We start from the raw sequence: 23,213 nt of genomic DNA on the forward strand, positions 1-23,213 counted from the left end.
GATCTAAAGAAGACATGGAAACCTGTGGGTCAACGATGAAAAAGAAAAATTCACTACCTCGTCGCCAATTGTTATACCTTCAAGTTGAACAAATATATTTCAAGGACGACGCGATACATGAAAGTCGCAGATCAAGTAAACAGAGTAAGACGTGTGTACACTTTAACAGTCAAATCATAACTGAGTCCAAGTCCAGTAGCCGCTGGCTGGCTGGCCGGCCGCATAGGTGGCGCTGCTGCTGCATGGCTGGCAGACAGCGCCACATGTTGAGGACGCGCGTAACTGCGCGGCAGCACTTTGAAGGATCGGCGAGTCACAACACAAACATTCTGTCAGATTAAATTTATAACTAACATTTGCTCAACTCCAAGAATTTGGCAGGAAACTGAAAATCTTGATTTTATCCCCTGTGTCTGAAACATTATTCAGTTTTTAGCTGTTCTATCAAATCATCATATTCATGTGGTGAATTTTTAGAACTTTTATGTGGTTTAGTACAACTTTGTTTGTGAAATAAACTTTCAAATTATTTTTGACTGTTGTTGCCACTTCCTCAATTTTTGCATTCAAAGCGAAACATTGCTTTTCTTAATTTGGTTTTCTAACTTTACCAGTAGGTGATACACCTAGGATTTCACAAGTTATATTTACTTTCTTATAGTTTTTTATTAGTCAATTTTTTTTATTTGAACTATTAGTATCTGTTATTCAGTTAATTACAAATATCTTAAAGTAAGATTTTGGACACAATGATTTTCCTGTTATTGTATTGATAAAAGAGCTTTTAATTTTAAGAACCATTCTCAAACATTATTTTTCTCAGGCCATTTACACTGATCAGTCAAACATGACCACTGCCCAACAACGTTGGATGCCACCTGGTGGCATTGTGGGCCTTTGATGCAGTAACGGAAGTATGTAAATGGAGCAGATATGGATTGGGGATCCCACTAACAAAGATACAGGCAGCAAAAATGGAGAAATCAATTCAGATAAGCAACTTTGACAAAGGGCAGATTATTGTTATGCAGAGCCTGTGAACTAGAATCTTGAAAATGGCAAAGCTGTTGAATGTTCACATGCTACTGTCATGAACATCTATGGAAAGAGGTATAGGGACAGTGAAACTATTACTAGGCACTAAATGGTTGGACACCCATGCCTCTTCACAGAATGTGGGGTTCAGAGACTTGTCTACTGTGTAAAATAGGATAGCTGGCGCTCTGTGGCATCTCTGCTGGAAGATCACAATGTTGGTGTACACACAAGTGCTTCGGAGCACACCTTTCTTTGTACACTATTGAACATGCATCTTCACAGCAGACCACCCCTATGTATTCACATGTTGATGCAACGACATCATCAGTTATGATTGTATTGAGCACAGGACCATCGGGATTCAACTGTTGATCAATGGAAATGCGTCAGCTCTTTGGATGAATCACATTTTTGATGCTAGGTTGATGGTCGTTCCCACAAACACCGTCGTCTGGCAGCTCGTAACTTGCAGCAACCCATGGACACAGGCTGGTGCTGCTAGTGGACAGATGATGGTGGAAGTTGAAGAGAATCCACAAGCTTGTACAGGCTTGCATGTGAGCCTTTACAGACTTCAAGCTACTATCTGCTATCATGATGAAATTTTCGGCAGAGGGTTTTATCAAAAAATAATCATTGGCTGCTTCAATTTGTTTTATTTAAATTATTTAATCGATATCCTTTATTCCATTTCCCTAGATATCACAGATATTAAAAACATATTTTTGTCCCAAACAGTGGAAAATCCAAGGTGGAATAATGACAATATTATGAAAAGGATAATTGCTACTCTCCATATAGGAGATATGCTGAGTCGCAGATAGGCACAACAAAATGATTGTCAAACAAGTAAGCTTTTTGCCAAAAAGGCCTTCATCAGCATTAGACAACATACACTACACACATTCATGAAAACACAACTCACGAACACATGGCCACAGTCTCTGGATGTGTACGCCTGGCCTTTATGTGTATGCGTGTGTTGTCTATGTCTCATGAAGGCCTCTTTGGCCAAAAGCTTACTTGTTCAACAGTATTTTTATCATTCCTATCTGCAGCTCAGCATCTCTGGTATATGGTGAGTGATAGCTATACTTTTCTTAATATTTTTGACTCATATTGGTAGGTTGTAGAGGGAGACCAAGAGATGAATACACTAAGCGGATTCAGAAGGATGTAGGTTGCAGTAAGTACTGGGAGATGAAGAAGCTTGCACAGGATAGAGTAGCATGGAGAGCTGCATCAAACCAGTCTCAGGACTGAAGACAACAACAACATTGGTAGGTTTCTTTCATAGTGCACAGTTGAATCACAAATTTAGATTTATACTTATGTTTGTCTGGCAAGTAGCTTACACTACCTGTGCCTGCCCGCAGATGCAGTGAATGGTGGGCACGGATGCCCTTATTCCATGGTGCAGTGTTGGGAAAGCCTATTCTGCATATTACTTCAGTATCAGTAGATGACTCATCATCTAGGATAATGTGTTGCATCAGGAAATGTTTGAGTCAGTCTCATACCTGTTTAGATATTGCATAGGAGTATTTTTTCTTTAGAAAGAATCAAAATCTTTTCAGAGCAGCTGAACATTGTTTCCTGTACATATAGCACTGAGGATATTATGTGTGAAGAGCACTAGTTTAGCTTCAAATGATCGGTTGTTTTGGAACCCATGCTCAGTTCAATGGATAAAGTTATTTTGTTTGAGATACATCATAAAGTTAGAACTCATGTATGTATGTATGTATGTATGTATGTAATGCATTAGTATTCTGCGACATACAGGTATGAGTGGTATAGGATGATAGCTCTGTGTATCGGTTCTACTTTCTTTTTGTAGGTGAGTGTGACCTGTGTTCTTTTTCCACTCACAGGGAACATATCTCTGCTCAAAAAATCTGTGGGAAATTATGGTAAAGAGTGGAGCTAATTCCCTCACAGATTCTGTATAGAGCTGAGAAGGGACTTTATCTGGCCGTCATGAGGCCTTATTGGGTTTTAGCGATTTGGGCTGCTTCATTTCCCTTTTTGAAGAAAGATTTGAAAGCAGAATTCACCATTTTTGCTCATGTTTCACTACTTTCTGCTTTAGCTCTTTTCTCGTTCACAAGTTCCTGGATTCTTTTTGCGTCATTGACAGTCTTTATATACAGCCAGAATTTCTTGTGTTATTTTGCTGTGGTGATTATTGAAGACTTCGTGCATTGCCCTTTCAATTAACATGTGCCTGTCTGGATTTATGATTTCTTTTATCTGTATTTTGCAGTAGGCACTGCTTCTGAAGAAGCTTGCTGATATTGTCTGTATAGGAAGGGGGAATCTATGCCATCTTTAATTATCTTGCTAGGTGCATATTTTTGTACAGCTTGGTTGATCATGTGTTTGAACTTGAGTTATAGTTTCTCAAATATTCACTGCCTCAATCCAATGCTTCTAACTCCTGTCTGAAAAATGGGACAACATCATGTTTAAGATTTTATTGATCAGTGTGCCATTATGTATCAAAATGTTTGCCCTTTAAGTGCCATCATTTTTTTAAATGTTTGTTTTGATATTGATTATGAAACACTTGGAGTTTATGACTTTGCCAGCTCACATTGTAGATAAAAATGTCACTGGGTATTTGATGTCTGTCTCTAATTGACTCCTAAATAAAATGGAAACAACTGCTAATGCATTGTAAAATTTGACAGTGGTGTGACTGATTTGATAAAGTTGATATGGAAGAGAAATAATAATTACAGCATAGTGCATGTAGACAGCTTTGAGCCTAAAACTAATGTACTTCATATTGTTGTTGTTGTGGTCTTCAGTCCTGAGACTGGTTTGATGCAGCTCTCCATGCTACTCTATCCTGTGCAAGCTTTTTCATCTCCCAGTACCTACTGCAACCTACATCCTTCTGAATCTGCTTAGTGTATTCATCTCTTGGTCTCCCTCTACGATTTTTACCCTCCACGCTGCCCTCCAATACTAAATTGGTGATCCCTTGATGCCTCAGAACATGTCCTACCAACCGATCCCTTCTTCTGGTCAAGTTGTGCCACAAACTTCTCTTCTCCCCAATCCTATTCAATACTTCCTCATTAGTTATGTGATCTACCCATCTAATCTTCAGCATTCTTCTGTAGCACCACATTTCGAAAGCTTCTATTCTCTTCTTGTCCAAACTATTTATCGTCCATGTTTTACTTCCATACATGGCTACACTCCATACAAATACTTTCGGAAATGACTTCCTGACACTTAAATCAATACTGGATGTTAACAAATTTCTCTTCTTCAGAAACGCTTTCCTTGCCATTGCCAGCCTACATTTTATATCCTCTCTACTTCGACCATCATCAGTTATTTTGCTCCCCAAATAGCAAAACTCCTTTACTACTTTAAGTGCCTCATTTCCTAATCTAATTCCCTCAGCATCACCCGACTTAATTAGACTACATTCCATTATCCTTGTTTTGCTTTTGTTGATGTTCATCTTATATTCTCCTTTCAAGACACTGTCCATTCCATTCAACTGCTCTTCCAAGTCCTTTGCTGTCTCTGACAGAATTGCAATGTCATCGGCGAACCTCAAAGTTTTTATTTCTTCTCCATGAATTTTAATACCTACTCCAAATTTTTCTTTTGTTTCCTTTACTGCTTGCTCAATATACAGATTGAACAACATCGGGGAGAGGCTACAACCCTGTCTTACTCCCTTCCCAACCACTGCTTCCCTTTCATGTCCCTCGACTCTTATAAGTACCATCTGGTTTCTGTACAAATTGTAAATAGCCTTTCGCTCCCTGTATTTTACCCCTGTCACCTTCAGAATTTGAAAGAGAGTATTCCAGTCAACATTGTCAAAAGCTTTCTCTAAGTCTACAAATGCTAGAAACGTAGGTTTGCCTTTCCTTAATCTTTCTTCTAAGATAAGTCGTAAGTTCAGTATTGCCTCACGTGTTCCAGTGTTTCTACGGAATCCAAACTGATCTTCCCCGAGGTTGGCTTCTACTAGTTTTTCCATTCGTCTGTAAAGAATTCGTGTTAGTATTTTGCAGCTGTGACTTATTAAGCTGATAGTTCGGTAATTTTAACATCTGTCAACACCTGCTTTCTTTGGGATTGGAATTATTATATTCTTCTTGAAGTCTGAGGGTATTTCGCCTGTTTCATACATCTTGCTCACCAGATGGTAGAGTTTTGTCAGGACTGGCTCTCCCACGGCCGTCAGTAGTTCCAATGGAATGTTGTCTACTCCGGGGACCTTGTTTCGACTCAGGTCTTTCAGTGCTCTGTCAAACTCTTCACGCAGTATCATATCTCCCATTTCATCTTCATCTACATCCTCTTCCATTTCCATAATATTGTCCTCAAGTACATCGCCCTTGTATAGACCCTCTATATACTCCTTCCACCTTTCTGCTTTCCCTTCTTTGCTTAGAACTGGGTTTCCATCTGAGCTCTTGATATTCATACAAGTCGTTCTCTTATCTCCAAAGGTCTCTTTAATTTTCCTGTAGGCGGTATCTATCTTACCCCTAGTGAGATAGGCCTCTACATCCTTACATTTGTCCTCTAGCCATCCCTGCTTAGCCATTTTGCACTTCCTGTCGATCTCATTTTTGAGACGTTTGTATTCCTTTTTGCCTGTTTCACTTACTGCATTTTTATATTTTCTCCTTTCCTCAGTTAAATTCAATATTTCTTCTGTTACCCAAGGATTTCTACTAGCCCTCGTCTTTTTACCTACTTGATCCTCTGCTGCCTTCACTACTTCATCCCTCAAAGCTACCCATTCTTCTTCTACTGTATTTATTTCTCCCATTCCTGTCAATTGCTCCCTTATGCTCTCCCTGAATCTCTGTACAACCTCTGGTTCTTTTAGTTTATCCAGGTCCCATCTCCTTAAATTCCCACCTTTTTGCAGTTTCTTCAGTTTTAATCTACAGGTCATAACCAATAGATTGTGGTCAGAGTCCACATCTGCCCCTGGAAATGTCTTACAATTTAAAACCTGGTTCCTAAATCTCTGTCTTACCATTATATAATCTATCTGATACCTTTTAGTATCTCCAGGGTTCTTCCATGTATACAACCTTCTTTCATGATTCTTAAACCAAGTGTTAGTTATGATTATGTTGTGCTCTGTGCAAAATTCGACCAGGCGGCTTCCTCTTTCATTTCTGTCCCCCAATCCATATTCAGCTACTATGTTTCCTTCTCTCCCTTTTCCTACACTCGAATTCCAGTCACCCATGACTATTAAATTTTCGTCTCCCTTCACAATCTGAATAATTTCTTTTATTTCATCATACATTTCTTCAATTTCTTCGTCATCTGCAGAGCTAGTTGGGATATAAACTTGTACTACTGTAGTAGGCGTGGGCTTCGTATCTATCTTGGCCACAATAATGCGTCCACTATGCTGTTTGTAGTAGCTTACCCGCATTCCTATTTTCCTATTCATTATTAAACCTACTCCTGCATTACCCCTATTTGATTTTGTGTTTATAACCCTGTAGTCACCTGACCAGAAGTCTTGTTCCTCCTGCCACCGAACTTCACTAATTCCCACTATATCTAACTTCAACCTATCCATTTCCCTTTTTAAATTTTCTAACCTACCTGCCCGATTAAGGGATCTGACATTCCACGCTCCAATCCGTAGAACGCCAGTTTTCTTTCTCCTGATAACAACATCCTCTTGAGTAGTCCCCGCCCGGAGTTCCGAATGGGGGACTATTTTACCTCCGGAATATTTTACCCAAGAGGACACCATCATCATGTAATCATACAGTAAAGCTGCATGCCCTCGGGAAAAATTACGGCTGTAGTTTCCCCTTGCTTTCAGCCGTTCGCAGTACCAGCACAGCAAGGCCGCTTTGGTTATTGTTACAAGGCCAGATCAGTCAATCATCCAGACTGTTGCCCTTGCAACTACTGAAAAGGCCGCTGCCCCTCTTCAGGAACCACACGTTTGTCTGGCCTCTCAACAGATACCCCTCCGTTGTGGTTGCACCTACGGTACGGCTATCTGTATCGCTGACGCACGCAAGCCTCCCCACCAACGGCAAGGTCCATGGTTCATGGGGGGGGGGGGGGGGGTACTTCATATTGGAGTGAAAAATGCCTCACTTTCCAGATTTTAAAAGGAAACAATATTGATGTGTTAGCTTCAATTCGTATAAAGTAACATGTGACCTAATATGCACTGAACATAAATTACCCTATGACCACATTCCTCACGCAAACTCCCTGAATTAACTGCAGTAGGTTAAGTAATTTAGAAGTATTGTAATAATTGTAATCAACAATTGAAAGAGAGAATTCATTATCTGGCTGTACTGTGGGACAATAAGATGAAAAAGAATACATTTTTGACCATGTAGTGTACTTAAAATCACGTGATAAAGACTGAATTGCAAATAAAACAGCTGGATGATTTTCAGTATTTTTATTGTAAGTAACATTTTTACCAAAAAATTGTTTCAGTAACTGATGTAGCTTTGCTTTATTTACATAAAAATATTTTTTAGAGACACATGAGAGATGATACAAAATCCCCCAGTACTTGGCTCTCACCTGCCCTGTGCAGCCTGCCATATTGACAATGGTCTGCATGTACCTGCAAAACAGTGTACACCCCAATAACATGACATTCAAGCAAGAACTGTGTTTTGACATTTTTAACAGTGAATTTTGATGTTGTGTATTTAACCATTTGCATTATTATTTGTACTTTAAAATCTTGTACTTTATAGGTCTTGAATACATGTCAAAAAGAAAATGGCATGGTCAGCATGTGAAAGTGGAACTTGCAAAAGAAAGCTTTTTGGACCGATTGGCGAGAGAAAGACAACAGCAACAGTCTGTCGTAAAACAAATTCGGATATCTGCAGGGATAAATCCTACAGGAAACTTTATACATAATGGAAGTCAAGATGATGAGTTTGTGCAGACGTGTAATTTCAAAAAGGAAAGTCAGGGAAATGCCAAACAATCAAATGTTGCAAAATTTGAATCTGAAGACTCAGGTATGGGCACTTGTGAAGTGAGCTACAATAAAAAATTACCAATGTTTAAGGGTATACTAAGTTCTTATGCAGAATTTAAACCCAAGTTAGAAGAAACACAAGTACAACCATCTTCACCACTAAAGAATGTATCAGAAAGTATGAGGAAAGGAAGCAAAAAGAAGGGTAATCTGGAAAATAATTTATTTCCTGCCAGTGAAAACATTCTTGGGTATCAAGAATCAAAATTTAATATCTTTAATTATGAACATAAGAAGCAGAAAGTCCAGGATGACCAGATACAATTAAAAGTTATAAAAAATAGGAGAAGTGTTCCAGAAATAAAAAGTTTGAAATCTGAGGAAAAGAGATTAAAATCTATTGAAGAAAAAAGAGTGTCATTCAAAAATCAAGTACAAACTGTAAAACGAGCTTTAGCTGCTGTGGTAAGTACTGCAACTTCTTATCTTCAATTTCTATAATTATTTCTGTTATTATTGTGTTTTTTAGCCAGTTCAGTAATAAAATATTTTTTTAAGATTATAATGTTCTTAGAGCACAGTTTCAGCAGTTCATTGCCATATAATTGTCGAATCTTCCTGTAACTTGTCTTGTTCTCGTACCCATCTGGTGTGCAATGTGTTCACATATTTCGGTTCTGATAACAAAAAGAATGCCATGTAATGACAATGGCTATGAAATGCAGAACCAAATCTATAAGAAAAACTTTTTATGTTTGCAAGTGCAAATAAGCAGTTACTAAATGTTATCAAAAGTGGAAATGAGGGTATTGTCTAAAATTTGACACATTTTGAGGGAGTTGTGATCAGAGTTTAATATAATAATCTGCTACTCTCAGGGTAAAAGTCTCATACGACATGATGAAGGATGGAAAAAACTAACTCTGCCTTATGGTTTACATATGGAACACAGTGTAATAATGGAGATTGTTACCCTCTTGTTACAGAAATGAATTTCAAGCGATAAACAAGGAAAAGTTAACAGCAACTCATGAATCTGTAAGGAGAGATGTGTGTGTTGCCTCTTCAGTCTTCTACTGACAGACGGTAGTAAATACTGTCTTACAAGGAGAGGTCCCCAATGGTGGGAAAGACTTACTGAAACCATCTGTATGGTTATGTAGGTTAAGATCTCAGGTATCACACCCTACAGCCATTTGTTGTGGTGGGTCTTCATTTGCAACTAATTGATGGAAAAAAAAATCCAGAATTTCTCATGACACTCAATAACGTTAAATAAGTCATACACCTTGATTGGTTGTGTGGTGTAATGGATACGATAATAGCTTCACATCCAGGAAGTTGTGGGTTTGAATCTTGTCAGGTGCAGTAGTTTTTATTATTTTTAAATCTTTATTGGAATGACTGTGATCATCATTTTTGTTCAATTAACTGATTTAAATGTAATTTTTTATTTCCATTTATTTGTCACATAACTGTAATCATAATATCAGCGTCTTCATTTACTCTAATTTTTCCTCCTATCATTCTTTTTCTGCTTTAAATCTTTGTCCATGAGTTTTTAATTAATTTTATGTATCTATTTCAATTTAAATTATTTTGTTTTATCACCATGTTTTTTCATCCACATTATTGTGTTTATTATCTCTCTTTCTCATTTTGCTTGAATTTTGTTTTACTCATGAACCATTCTTTCATTTAACTCTTCAGCTACCATATTTTGTCCATAGTGCAATAGATGATTAGGTTGTGTTTCATTTGTTTATATGAGGATTATCATACAAAAGGAAATTGCACCTCTGATTAAAGAAAAAAAAAAAATTGTTCACTCCATTGCCCAGACAGGATTAACAGATTATTTTGTTCTTTGTTTTTTAACTGACAGATAAGAATTTTCAAATAATTGAATATTTAAATAATGAAATTCATATTCACAAAAATCCGATTGGAGGAAGAATGATACAAAGAAAAAATAGAACAAATGAAAAAGTTCATATGGTGATTAAAACGATATGACAAAAGAATAGAAATAAAAAATTACATTTAAACCAATTAATTGAATAAAATAATGATCAAAGTCACTTTGATAAAGATTTAAAAATAATAAAAACTACTGTACCTGAAGAGTTTCAAACCCATAACTTCCTGCAAGTGAAGTTATTATTCTATCCACCACACCACACAATCAGTCAAGGTGTTTGGACTTCTTTCATGTTATTGAGTATCATGCAAAACTCAGAATCTCTTTTTGTTCCATCAGTTACTAGCAAACGAGGGCTCTCCAGGGCAAATGACTGCTGGGTGTGGTATCTGGGAGCTCACCGTATATTTGGTTTCAAAATGTTGATCCCTCTGCTTGGGACCTCTCCTTGTTGAGAAACTTGGACAGTAGGTTACATTTCTTGCAAAGCATTCCCATGGTGAATACTCCAAACAATCTGGAAAACAATGCATATTCTCCTGTTCATCACAAGGGCAGAACAGGTGCTTTAAATTATAGGTTAGCATTAATAACTTCTGTCATTTGTAGGTTTCTAGGACACATCCAAGTTCCCAGAGAGTGAAAAGCTTAAAATGTACGAGCATACATTGTATATCTGCAATTACTGAGTCAATTGAATTCACACTGGTAGAGCCTAGTAGTTTCTAGATTACTGAGTGTTCATTAGGAACAAAGTCAGTGCCCCAAAGAAGTGTGCGAAGACTGTATTTTTTTCTCAGTGGGAGTAAAAAACTATAAAATTATGATACAGATTTGCTGGTCAATACTTAACTTCAGGAGGTGAAATTTTTATTTCTACATGACCACATGTAAATGAACTATCTGGTATCATGAGCTGTACATTTAGGTTGTTGTTGATGATCTACTTGCCTACTGAAAATTATTATTGTTTAGTACAGCACCTATAAGGAAGTTCAGAATGATATAAACAAAATATCCTCGTAGTATGGATGACAGCTTGCCTTAAATAGCTTAGTGCCCATTAGTTGTGAGTATTATTTTTTGCAATTTCATTCATTACATAATTACATATGCAAGCATAATTTTACAAAATTATATAGATGTGTAGTACAAGCAAAAGCCTAGTGTGATATATTTATTACTGTGTGCTCAAATGTAATTTAAAATTTTCACCCATTCAGATTAAAGGCGGAGACAGAAGATATTCGGAAGCGAGTTGCTAATTTTGTTGCACCACAACGTTCAATCAGTATGAAAATGTTTGTTTTCGGAGGCTTTACATTGAGAATATTTAGATGAAAGATGATGATTCGTAAAGTGCTTTGGTCAATTTTAGATCACCAATATTCAGAATAGAATGCAGATGACTACTGTCCCCGGTGTATAGAGGGTGAGTTGGGAGGAAAGATACATGCTTTGTGGGGCGATAGTGTAGGTGATTCAGAACAACAAACTTCAAATGAACATATTCTCTTTTCTCAACCATATACGACATACACCTGTTTGAAAATCATGGGTATCAGGTATGCTGAAAGTACATATGATGATGGGTTACCAAAGGAGTATCCTCCAAGTATTCTGGTAACACATTTTGAAGGAAATCAAGATACTGTACTCCATTAAGATGATTATCTAAAACATTTGGACTGATGAGTTGGTCAGCAACAGTACCACACCACATGTTGACTGAGAAATATCATTGAAAATTTATTTCCACAGTAGCATGTAGATTTTGACCTGCCCACTCATGAGACTTGTGCATGTTGTTGATGTCATTGCAGATAAATGTTGACTCATCAGTGAACAGAATCTGTGGAATCACAGCATTCCATATGAATGAGCTGACATCAGCAACGCAACAGCTGTGTACAAGAGCTGCAAAATGCATTGCAGTTGCCATTGAACTTTTTTAACATCTTTTGTGAGAAAATGTACACAATGAAACAAAACATAAGATCACACTGTTTCATTACTATCCTCTTCATTTGTGCTGTTCTCCGTTGTTTTCATTAGTTTTCACATAAACTATTGAGAGCAGGACATATGTTCACAAGATGTTTTTTGCTCAGAACCACAAATACTATCAGCCTTCAGATCTTGTACCTTTTTTCCGGACTCATCTTGTATAATGCATGATGTCTATAAGAACATGATAACAGAGGTTAGTGCACATATAGCGACATACAGGCAGTTCTACTGTGTTAAACTTCTTATTGAAAGAGAGAAGGTAATGAAATATTGAAAGAGGGAAGGGAATGAAAAATAATGGTACCAAAACCATCCACCATGCACAGCACAGAGGCTAGTAGTGTGTGAATCTAAATATAAAAAAAAATCAATGGAAAATCCAGGATGGAACAGCGGCAGTATTATGGAAAGGATAGATTACTACTCAGCATATAGAAGACGTGCTGAATTGCAGGCAGATACAACAGAAATATTGATATACGTTTGAGCTTTCTTTTAAAGTAGAAAACACACACACACACACACACACACACACACACACACACACACTCACACTCACACAAGCACAACTCAGATGACCATTTTATCTGGCTGCTGAGGCCCAACTGCTTATACGAATGTGCCTGATGGGAAAGCAGACTGTGGGTGTTTGGGGTAAGAAGTAGGCTGGGGTGGAGAGGGGAGGGATAGCAGGTAGAGGTGGGCAAAATGTATTGCTGCTTGGAGTCAGCATGCAAGGATGTAGTGGGGTAGAGTAGAACTGCTGGGTTCAGTTGGAAGGTTTCTTTTTTTTTTTTTGGGGGGGGGGGGAGGAGGGCAGGCGGACGAGGGAGGGGAGCAGAAGCGGAGAGAGGTAGAGGAGGGGAATAAAGGCTAGTGGGTGCATTGGTGGAATAGAAGATTGTGAAATGCTGGAATGGGACCAGGGAAGGGGATAGATAAGTGGAGGACAGGGACTAGTTAAGTTTGAGGTCAGGGTGTTACAGGAATGTAGGATATATGACAAAAAGAGTTCCTACCTGTGCAGTTCAGAAAAGGTGGTGTTAGTAGGAAGGAACTAGATGGTGTTCGCTGTGAAGCCGCCATTGAAGTGAAGCACATTGTCTATGAAGCATGTTCAGCAACTGGGTGGTCTAGCTGCATCTTGGCTACAGTTTGTCAGTGGTCATTCATATGGGCGGAGAGCTTGATCAATGTCATGCTCTTGTAGAAGGCAGCACAGTGGTACCAGCTTCCCTTGTAGATAACCTGACTGCTTTTACAGATGGCGCTGTCTTTGATGGGGTAGAAGATGCTTGTGACTAGACTGGAGTAGGTGGTGGTGGTGGTGGTGGTGGTGGTGGGAGGATGTAAGGGACAGGTCTTGCATCAAGGTCCATTGTAGGGATATGGGCCATGAGGCAAGAGGTTGGGAGCATGGGTGGAGTCGATATGGTCAAGGATATTGCGTATGTTATGGCAGGTGGTGGAATATCTCTGTGGGAGGGGTGGGAAAAGTCCAAAGTGCACCCAGCAGCCCTACATTGTCCCCACCATGCCCCTGCATGCTTTCACAAGCAGCACTACACCTTCCCACCCCTACCCTGCTATCCATCCCCCCTCCCTATCCTAGTCTACTCCTTACCCGTACCACCAACAGATTGCCTTCCCATCAGGCACAGTTTATTGTATGCAGTCTGGCCTCAGCAGCCAGAGACAGTGGTCGTGTGTGTGTGAGTTATGCTTTTTGTGTGTGTGTGTGTGTTTTTTTTTTTTCTACTTTAGAAGGAGGCCTTGTGGCTGAAAGCTGAAATGTATGGCAGTCTTTTTTCCTGCCTGTCTGCAACTCGACATGTCATCAATATGATGAGCAGCATAATATTGTCGTTAAATGTAAAAAAATATTATAAAGAAATAAATACCACTCTTAAATCCATTGCTTCTGAAAAAAAGAATTGTTTGTGATTATACAGGGATATCTTTTCCTCTACAGCAGTACTGAAGAATTCATTAATAGCAAAATTTGTTTGGTGAAGGTGCTGTTGGAATTGTAAAATGTTAAGACAAATAACAATAATTAGTATCTTGGTTTGTAAGAAGCAGAATGGAGATGGAATAGGCATGATTTTTAAATCTGCCTGTGGATTTCCAGAAACAATGTCTACTATTTTGCAGAAATAGCTATAAAATTTAAAAGTATTCAAGCCAACAACTTTGGTCTATTTATTTTATGTATTTGATTCTGTTACGAACTGTCAACTGTTCTGTTAACAATTATAATCTTAATGGTTAATAAATGACAGTTAATTGCAGCAAAATTATATACACTCACTTGCTCCTCATTTCATTTTTATTTCACAAAAAATCCTTATATTTTTCAGGATGCTCCACCAAATAAAAAAATTATTTTCAGTGATAATGAAATGTCTACTGTACATACAGATGATGAAAATGATGATGGTGAAAAGCCAGTTGACAAGCCATCTACACTCTTTGATGATGAATCATCAGATGATGAAATAAATGACTTCAAAATAAAAGCACAGTTTGAAGGAAGAAAAGGTCAGAAGGTAATTTTTTAGTTTGGTTTTCTGCAGTGTAGTTCTTCATTTTTCCTGCATTATTTTAGGTGAAATTTTTATATTTGATGGCTACACTTGAATTAGAAAACATACAGGAGTAATTAAATTCGAGTTATGAACAGTCATCTCTCACAAGCAAACAACTGCTTTGAACCCAGTGACTAGTGTCTTTGTACAATGAATTTCCTAAAGGTTCTTGGAATAATAGTAATGAACAGACATTATCTACACTTTCAGTTGCAACCTACTACTGTGGTTTTTTGTAATGGGAACAGAGATGGGATACACTGGCACGTTGTAGAATTGACGTGTAGATGAACAACGGTGGTGACATAGATGTAAGTGATTAGGACTTGAGTCTCATAGCATGTCAGGTTATTATGTAGCTTGTATGTAAAGGACTGGAACAGTATATTGGCTCAGTGTTTGAGACCCCACTCTAGTTTGAGCTAGACATTCCTCCTGTTTGACTAATATGTGGATGCCAAAAACTGTGCCATGATTTGAGAAATTTAGGATGCAGATATTGTGGAGTATCACTAACTTAAGGCCCAACATAGAGAAGGGAGTGATTCTCAGATCAGTTTTATTCTTTCAAAGCTACTCTGAAAGAGGTGGCCTGTGATTAATATAATACACTTAGATGTGGGAGAAACAGATACCCATTTCCTGTGATCTTCCTTATTAACATCAGGCAATTAACACGTTGGTTAGGTCATGAAGGTCATGGCCCATTTCCTATCCCATCTTCCTCCACATGAACTAGCACCTCATTCCTAATGACCTTACTATCAATGAGATATGAGCTGTGGTATTGTAACACTCCTTACTTCATTTTTGTGGTGATGTTATGCTGCAACTGTATAATGTTTATAAGGGACAGTCAAATAAAAATGAGACAGATGGAAAAAGTAAATAAACAGTTTATTACTTCAAAAGTAATAACCATAACTGATAGTACATTTACCCCACTGTAAGACAAGACAATCAGTCGATACCTTCATGGAAAGATGTTTGCGGTTGCCTATGAACCATGATTACCCCAGATGTGCATCTTTTTGTCTGAAGCAAATCCCTGGCCACAAATGTCTTTCATCAGGGCTCCGAAACTAAGGACATTGTGTGGAGGGAGATCAGGAGGATGTTTAATGGATTCACAGCCAAACTTTCACAGTGTAGTCGAAACAGCCTTGTGGGGCAGGCATTATCCTGCAACAGCATGACACTGTCAATCAATGTTCCTGGGATTTTGGACTTGATGGTGCACTTCAGTTTTTGCAGTGTACTGCTGTGCATTAATTGTGGTGCAGAAAGTCTTGGAGCAATGGCCCCTCACAGTGAAAGAAAATAATAAACAGTTTAAGTAATTAATTTTACATCTGTATCGTTTTCATTTGACTTCCCCTTATGTGTGACTGATGCCCAAACCTCCAGAGGTCAGACACAGAAATGTGCTTTTGGCAGTCTGCTTTCGTTTCATTAGTTGAAAGTAGCAAACATATGGAGTACATTGATATAGATTGGTGTGGTGTTCTGTCGGGCATGTGCGACAGAACTGACACCACTCGTGATGTTGCATAGCAACTGTTGTATCTGTACAACATTGGAAATAACTGAAGATGGAAGAAAGTGTACAGCATTCCTACTGGACATAATTGATCAACAGAATGTTTCAAATGTCACAAAAGAGGAAACATAAGATATCGACAAGCACACACCAGGTGGAGCGGAGTCTTTTGTTAGTGGGCAAGTGAATGAACTAGAATTGACGTCTCCCGTTTTGTTGCCAGAAGGATCCTCGAGTGATGGAAATGATAAAATACCACAGAAGGAGAAGACGGTAGTGCTTTACTCAAGAAACAAGAAAATCGAAATGCTCAAATATCAGCTTAACATCAAAAAGCAGTGAAAGCCAATGGAAACATTTGCATATCGTACAATATCTGTAAGGAAAAACTAGATTTTGCACTTGATGTCCTGCATGGTGTATGTTGTATGAATGGAAATGGCAGTGGGAAAGTGGAGAGTTAATACCTGTGAAAGACAAGTACAAGCGTATTACAACCGTAATGAGTGCATGTGTAGTGTAGTATTATGCGTGTGTCATTAAAGGTGATGAAAGAAAAGGGAGAGGGTGAAATCTGCTGCTAGTACATAGAATTCTTCTTTTGAATACCATGAAAGGGCACCGAGTGCTGTAACCTGCAGTAATAAGTAATCACTAATCAAATATTACTGCAACTTAACTCCCTGGATTCTTGCACCTACGAAAAATTAGTCAGCAAGAGAATAAACAAAGGAGAAGGAATTAAGACTTGGAAGTTCCAGAAGTTCAGCATCCATCTCAGGATGTAGTCAGTGATTTTTCCACAATAATGTGAACAAGTTCAGAGTGTTCAACATGACATAGGCCACAGTAGCACAGACGTCCAGAGGAAATGTTTCCAAGTCTTAACACCTGCAGACGAGCACTGGTAACAGAGTCCAACTGCTGTGGTAGTACAGTAGAGCAAGATGATGAACTCAGCAGAGTACAATGATGCCATATTCTTGAATACAGTGGCAGTTGTGGTGAAAAAATTGTCTGCTCTGCACCCAATTGTACTGACTTCTTCATAGTGCTCAAGGCAGCCAACTTACGTGGCACATAATCTCTTCTCATGAGCTACTTTGGAATGTATCAGCACAAATGTTGATGAATAGACTAGACTTCCATCTTTGCTCTCCTTGCTAACCACGTACTGGCAACGAAAATTTGTACCATTTCCAGGATTGTAACCAGTTATCTCTAAGTCATTTGAAAGTACACAAGCATACATTTTTCACCTTGACTATGAGGATGAATGGTAAGTTGTTACCACCTGGCACTAGTCTGCTGCCAGTTCATTGTACTCTATTCATTGTAAGAATGATCCTGATGTAACCAAACACTTTCACAGTGATTAGTCACTGGCAGTAGTACACAATCATGGGTGGTGTTACGCCAGTGGAATCTAATTATATGTTACATATTTTGTGTTATACTGCCACTAATTCCCTCCTGTGGGTCCGGGGTTTAGAATAGGCCTGTCGTAAGAGGCGACTAAAAGGAGTCTTACATGTTTCGGCCTCTATAAGATGGTCCCTTGTAGGGTTTGACCTCCATTTTTCAAAATTTTCCTGAAGAGCGAGCCAATTGGGGAAGGACGCCTTATATGGTGCATAGTGTCTATCATGCGTGGAGACCTCTCGCATCCTTCGTCGATGTGGATCTGCACTTCCGCTCATTTTTCAGCTGTTGGACGAGGTCACCCTCCTGGGTGTGTTTTCCTCCATCCTCTGTGCAGTATCGCTTTTTGCGCTGTCAACGATAATGGACGTCTTAGCTCATTTGCGCCTGACATCCAGCACGGTAGCCAGTCCGTTATGGTGGGGCCTCCATGTACCCTGTCGGTTGTAGCCCCCTGACCACACAGGGATCGCTCTGCTGATGCCTAGATCATTAACTCCCCACTTATGCCAAGGAGTAGATGCCAGTAACTGTGGGGCATCAGGACTCCCCGCAATGGCCTTCCTGCCAGGTGGCCTTTGCTGTGGCTGGGTGGCACCCGTGGAGAGGGCACCTGGTCAGAGTGGGTGACATCAGGGCAGATGACACGCCATGAAGCGTAGTATGCCATCTCATGCTGGTGGTCAAACACCAGCTGTCTCTAAGTGGTCAAGGTCTAGCTTCAATGTAAGAAATACGACCCCAAATTGTTTCCCCCCTTGGCCACACTATGGGAGGAATGCCAGGCTAAGGATGGCAGTGAAGCCTATTCACACCCGTACCTCGTATGTACAAGAGTTGATGGGGAATCTTTCTTGCCAGTGAAACCTCAGTTTCTTGTGTATCATTTAGAGGACAAGTTGGGGAGGTGGAAGGCTTGTCCAAAAAGTGGTTGGGGTTGGCCTTGATCAAACCAGCACCCTCTGCCCAGTCAAGGGCACTACTCACCTGTGACAATCTGGGGGATGTTTCTGTTTCCATCACGCCCCATAAGAGCTGAAATACGGTCCAGGGTATCATATTTCTCAGGGACCTTCTTTTGCAGTCTGACGATGAGCTGCGTGCCAATTTAGAGCAGCGAGGTGTCCATTTCATCCGGCGTGTCCACCGGGCTCCAAAGGATAATCAGGTTTCCACCGGTGCCTTCATCTTGGCCTTTGAGGGTGACACATTACCCGAGAAGGTCACCGCTGTGACATAAAGCCCTATATCCCTCCACCGGGCTCCAAAGGATAATCAGGTTTCCACCGGTGCCTGCATCTTGGCCTTTGAGGGTAACACATTACCCGAGAAGGTCACCGCTGTGACATAAAGCCCTATATCCCTCCTCTGATGCAGTGCTTTAAGTGCTGGAAGTATGGCTGTATGTGTTCCCGCTGTACTTCCAGCATTAACTGTCAGGATTGTGGATGTACTTCACATCCAAATACTCCCTGTGTCCTGCCTCCCATCTGTGTCAACTGCGGAGAGCACCATTCGCCTTGCTCGCCAGACTGCAGGACAATAATGGAATACAAGACCTGGACCGACTGACCTACACTGAGGCTAAGAGAAAATATGAGAGGCTACATCCTGTGCATATGATGTCAACCTATCAACCTATGCCGCCGCTACAACAACAGTTCTATTATCCTCCATTCCACTGCGTACAGTTGGCTCTCTGAGTCTTCAGATTCCACCTGCCCCCTTGATGGTCGAGGGCACTTCCTTTCCTGTTGCTCCTGCACAAACTTCTTCATGAGCAACCCCCCCCCCCCCCCCCCCCCCCCCAAACCATCAGGGACATCAGTCTCCACTTCTCACCTGGAGAAGCGTTAAGTCTTCTTTGGCTCCTCTCACCAGGAAGGGATCCTTTGGGTCACTCCCTTTCCAGGATCCTACAAGTGGCAAAGCTGCTGCCCGCCAGTGGCTGAAGCAACCAGAGGTAGCTGGTCGGAGGGCTTCACGGTCCTCCTCAGTCCCAGAGACTGAATCAGTGAATCCCTCCCAGCTGGACAAACCTAAGGAGCAGTGAGAGAAACCTAAAAAGAAAAAGACCCCCAAGAACCAAGGCACTGTGGTGGCATCCACACCACCACTGCCTACAAACTCTGGATCTGAGAATGAGGTGGAGATTCTGGCATCTGCTGAGGACCTAGATCTCGCTGGGCCCTCATACGCAATGGATGTTGATCGCACAGGTACTCATCTGGTGGCGGCAGGTGAGCCTGACGCTTAGACTGCCTCATTGAGTGTTTCATGCCTTCCCAGTCTCACAATCATGTAATCTTACAGTGGAATTGCGGCAGTTTTTTCCACCACCTGGCTGAGCTACGGCAACTGTTAAGTTTTACACCTGCTTTCTGCATTGCCCTCCAGGAAACCTGGTTCCTGGCAATGTGGACTCCTGCCCTCTGCAGCTATAAGGGACTATAGTGGAGTGTCGAGTGGGGTTTGCGTCTATGTCCTGAGCTCGGTATGCAGTGAACATGTGCCCCTACAAACCCCTCTTGAAGCTGTGGCTGTCAGGATAGGGACGACACAGGAAATAACTGTCTGCAATACCCCTGAACGTATTAGCTACACTGATTGATCAACGCCATAAACGTTTCCTACTTTTGGGAGATTTTAATGCTCATAACCCCTTGTGGGGTGGCACCATGCTTACTGGCTGAGTTAGGGAGGTCGAAAATTTACTGTCACAACTCGACCTATACCTCTTAAATACAGGTGCCGCCACACATTTCAGTGTAGCACAGGGCACATATTTGGCCATTGATCTCTCGGTTTGCAGTCCTGGCCTTCTCCCATCAATCCACTGGGAGCACATGATGACCTGTGTGGTAGTGACCACTTCCCCATCTTCTTGTCACTTCCCTGGCGTCATGCCCACGGACACCTTCCCAGATGGGCTTTAAACAAGGTAGACTGGGAAGCTTTCACCTTTGCTGTCACTGCTGAATCTCCCCCACATGGTGCCATTGATGTTGTCGTCGAGCAGGTCAGTACAACGATGGTTTCTGGAGCGGAAACGCGATCCCTCATTTTTTTAGGGTGCCCCCAGAGAAAGACAGTCCCTTGGTGTCGCCGGAAGTCACTGAGGCAACTAAAGAGTGTTAGCGAGCTATACAGTGACATAAGTGGCTGCCTTCCCTAGAGCACCTAATAGCCTTTAAGTGGCTCTGTGCGCGCATTCATCAGCTTATAAAACGACAGAAATAGGAGTGTTGGGAGAGGTATGTGTCGACCGTTGGTTGCCATTCGTCACATTCCCAAGTCTGGACGAAGATCAAATGTCTTTTTGGGTACCAGACCCCAACAGGTGTCCCTGGCATTAACATCAATGGTGTGTTATCTACCGACGCAAACATGATTGCTGAGCACTTTGCTGAGCAGTATGCTAGAACCTCTGCATCGGAGAACTACCCCCAAGCCTTTCGCACCCTCAAACTGCGGATAGAAAGGAAAGTCCTCTTGTTCACTACATGCCACAGTGAACCCTATAATGACCCATTTACAGAGTGGTAGCTCCTCAGTGCCCTTGCACATTGCCTTGACACAGCTCTTGGGCTGGATCGGATCCACAGTCAGATGATTAAACATCTCTCGTCTGGCTACAAGCGACATCTCCTGGTCAACTTCAACCAGCGTCTTTCTATCACAGTGGCGGGAGGGCACCATCATTTTGGTGCTCAAACCTGGTCAAAACCAGCTTGATGTGGATAGTTACCAGCTCATCAGCCTCACCAACTTTCTTAGTAAACTGCTGGAACGTATGGTGTGTCGGCGGTTGGGTTGGGTTCTGGAGTCACATGGCCTTCTGGCTCCATGTCAGGGCTGCTTCCGCTGTGTTTGCTCTACCACTGATAATCTTGTGTCCCTCGAGTCTGCCATCCGAACAGCCTTTTCCAGATGCCAACGTCTGGTTACTGTCTTTTTTAACTTACGTAAAGCATACAACACAACCTGAGGACATCAAATCTTTACCACATTGTATGAGTGAGGTCTCCGGGGCCCACTCCCGATTTTTATCCAAAACTTCCTGTCGCTTCGTACTTTCCTTGTCCAAGTTGGTACCTCCCATAGTCCCCCCCCCCCCCCCCCCCCTTCCCCCATTCAGGAGAATAGTGTTCCGCAGGGCTCCATATTGAGGGTCTCTCTAGTTTTAGTGGCTATTAACAGTCTAGCAGCAGCTGGTAGGGCTGTCGGCCTCACCTTTCTCTGTATGCGGATGACTTTGGCATTTCGTACTGCTCCTCCAGTACTGGTGTTGCTGAGCGGCGCCTACAGGGGGCCATTCACAAGACGCAGTCATAGGATCTAGCCCACAGCTTCCAGTTTTCAGCTGCAAAGTCGTGCGTCATCCATTTCTGTTGGCGTTGCACTGTTCATCGAGAACCAGAACTTTACGTTAATGATGATCCACTCACTGTAATGGAGACATATCGATTCTTAGGAGTGGTTTTCGATGCCCAGTTGACTTGGCTACCTCACCTTCGTCAGCTTAAGTGGAAATGCCACACCACCTCAATGCCCTCTGCCAGGAGACCAGAGTCCCCCGTGCTACAGCCTGGAACCGCGCGACCGGTACAGTCGCAGGTTCGAATCCTGCCTCGGGCATGGCTGTGTGTGATGTCGTTAGGTTAGTTAGGTTTAAGTAGTTCTAAGTTCTAGGGGACTGATGACCTTAGAAGTTAAGTCCCATAGTGCTCAGAGCCATTTGAACCAGAGTCCCACCATTGAAGATTAGGCGTGCACAACTGCTCGCCAGTTACGTTGCACATGTAAGTTGTTCTCTGCTTGAGCAACATCAACTGGGGTGCAGATCGCTCCATGCTGCTGCTGCTCTACAGAGCCCTTATTCAATCTCACTTTGAGTATGGGAGTCTGGTTTACGGTTCACTCACCCTAGTGCACCACTTTGGCATTCGACTAGCAATATGAGCTTTTAGGAAGGGTCTGGTGACCAGTGTCCTGGTGGAGGCCAGAGTCCCCCCTCACCCACCTATTGAAGGTTAGGCATGCACAATTGCTCGCCAGTTACATTGCCCCAAGTTGTTCTCTTGCACATCTGAATTACCATCTCCTTTTCCCAACCTCGGCAATTTATCACCCGCATTGGCGGCCCAGATCAGGACTTACGATTGCAGTTCACGTCTAGTCCCTTCTATCGGAATTGGAGTCCTTCCCATTACACCTCTTCTCGATGTCCATTCATATACGCCCCCATGGTGTACACCTAGACCGCAGATTCTTAAGGACCTATCGCATGGCCCTAAGGACTCCGTTCATACTGTGGCTCTTTACTATCATTTCCTCTCGATTATTGACGTGTACCGGGGCCATGAAGTGGTTTACATTGACGGCTCGCTCTTTGATGGTCACTTAGGCTTTGCATATGCTCATAGAGGTCAGATTGAACAGCACTCCTTGCCAGATGGCTGCAGTGTTTTCACTGCAGAGCTGGCGGTCAAATCTTGTGCTCTGCTCTGGCGAGTCATTTCTCGTGTGTACTGACTCCTTGAGCAGCCTACAAGCTATTGACCAGTGCTACCCTTACCATCCTTTGGTAGTGTCCATTCAGGGGTCCATCTATGCCCTGGAATGGTCCCGTTGCTTGGTGGTGTTTGTGTGGACCCTAGGACACATTGGAATCCCAGGCAACGAATTTGCCGACAGGCTGGCCAAACAGGG

General features: G+C 41.4%; 1 protein-coding gene across 1 annotated transcript in view; it reads left to right on the forward strand.

The window, feature by feature from the left end:
- LOC126484985 (probable RNA-binding protein CG14230) overlaps positions 1 to 23,213 on the forward strand; it is a 90,754-nt gene that overhangs the window by 40,355 nt on the left and 27,186 nt on the right. Inside the window, 2 exon segments of the mRNA XM_050108591.1 lie at positions 7,788 to 8,485; positions 14,312 to 14,500. Of these exon segments, the coding sequence (XP_049964548.1) occupies positions 7,788 to 8,485; positions 14,312 to 14,500 (887 nt within the window).

Source organism: Schistocerca serialis, chromosome 6, assembly GCF_023864345.2.
Source record: "Schistocerca serialis cubense isolate TAMUIC-IGC-003099 chromosome 6, iqSchSeri2.2, whole genome shotgun sequence".
NCBI classification, from domain to species: domain Eukaryota; kingdom Metazoa; phylum Arthropoda; class Insecta; order Orthoptera; family Acrididae; genus Schistocerca; species Schistocerca serialis.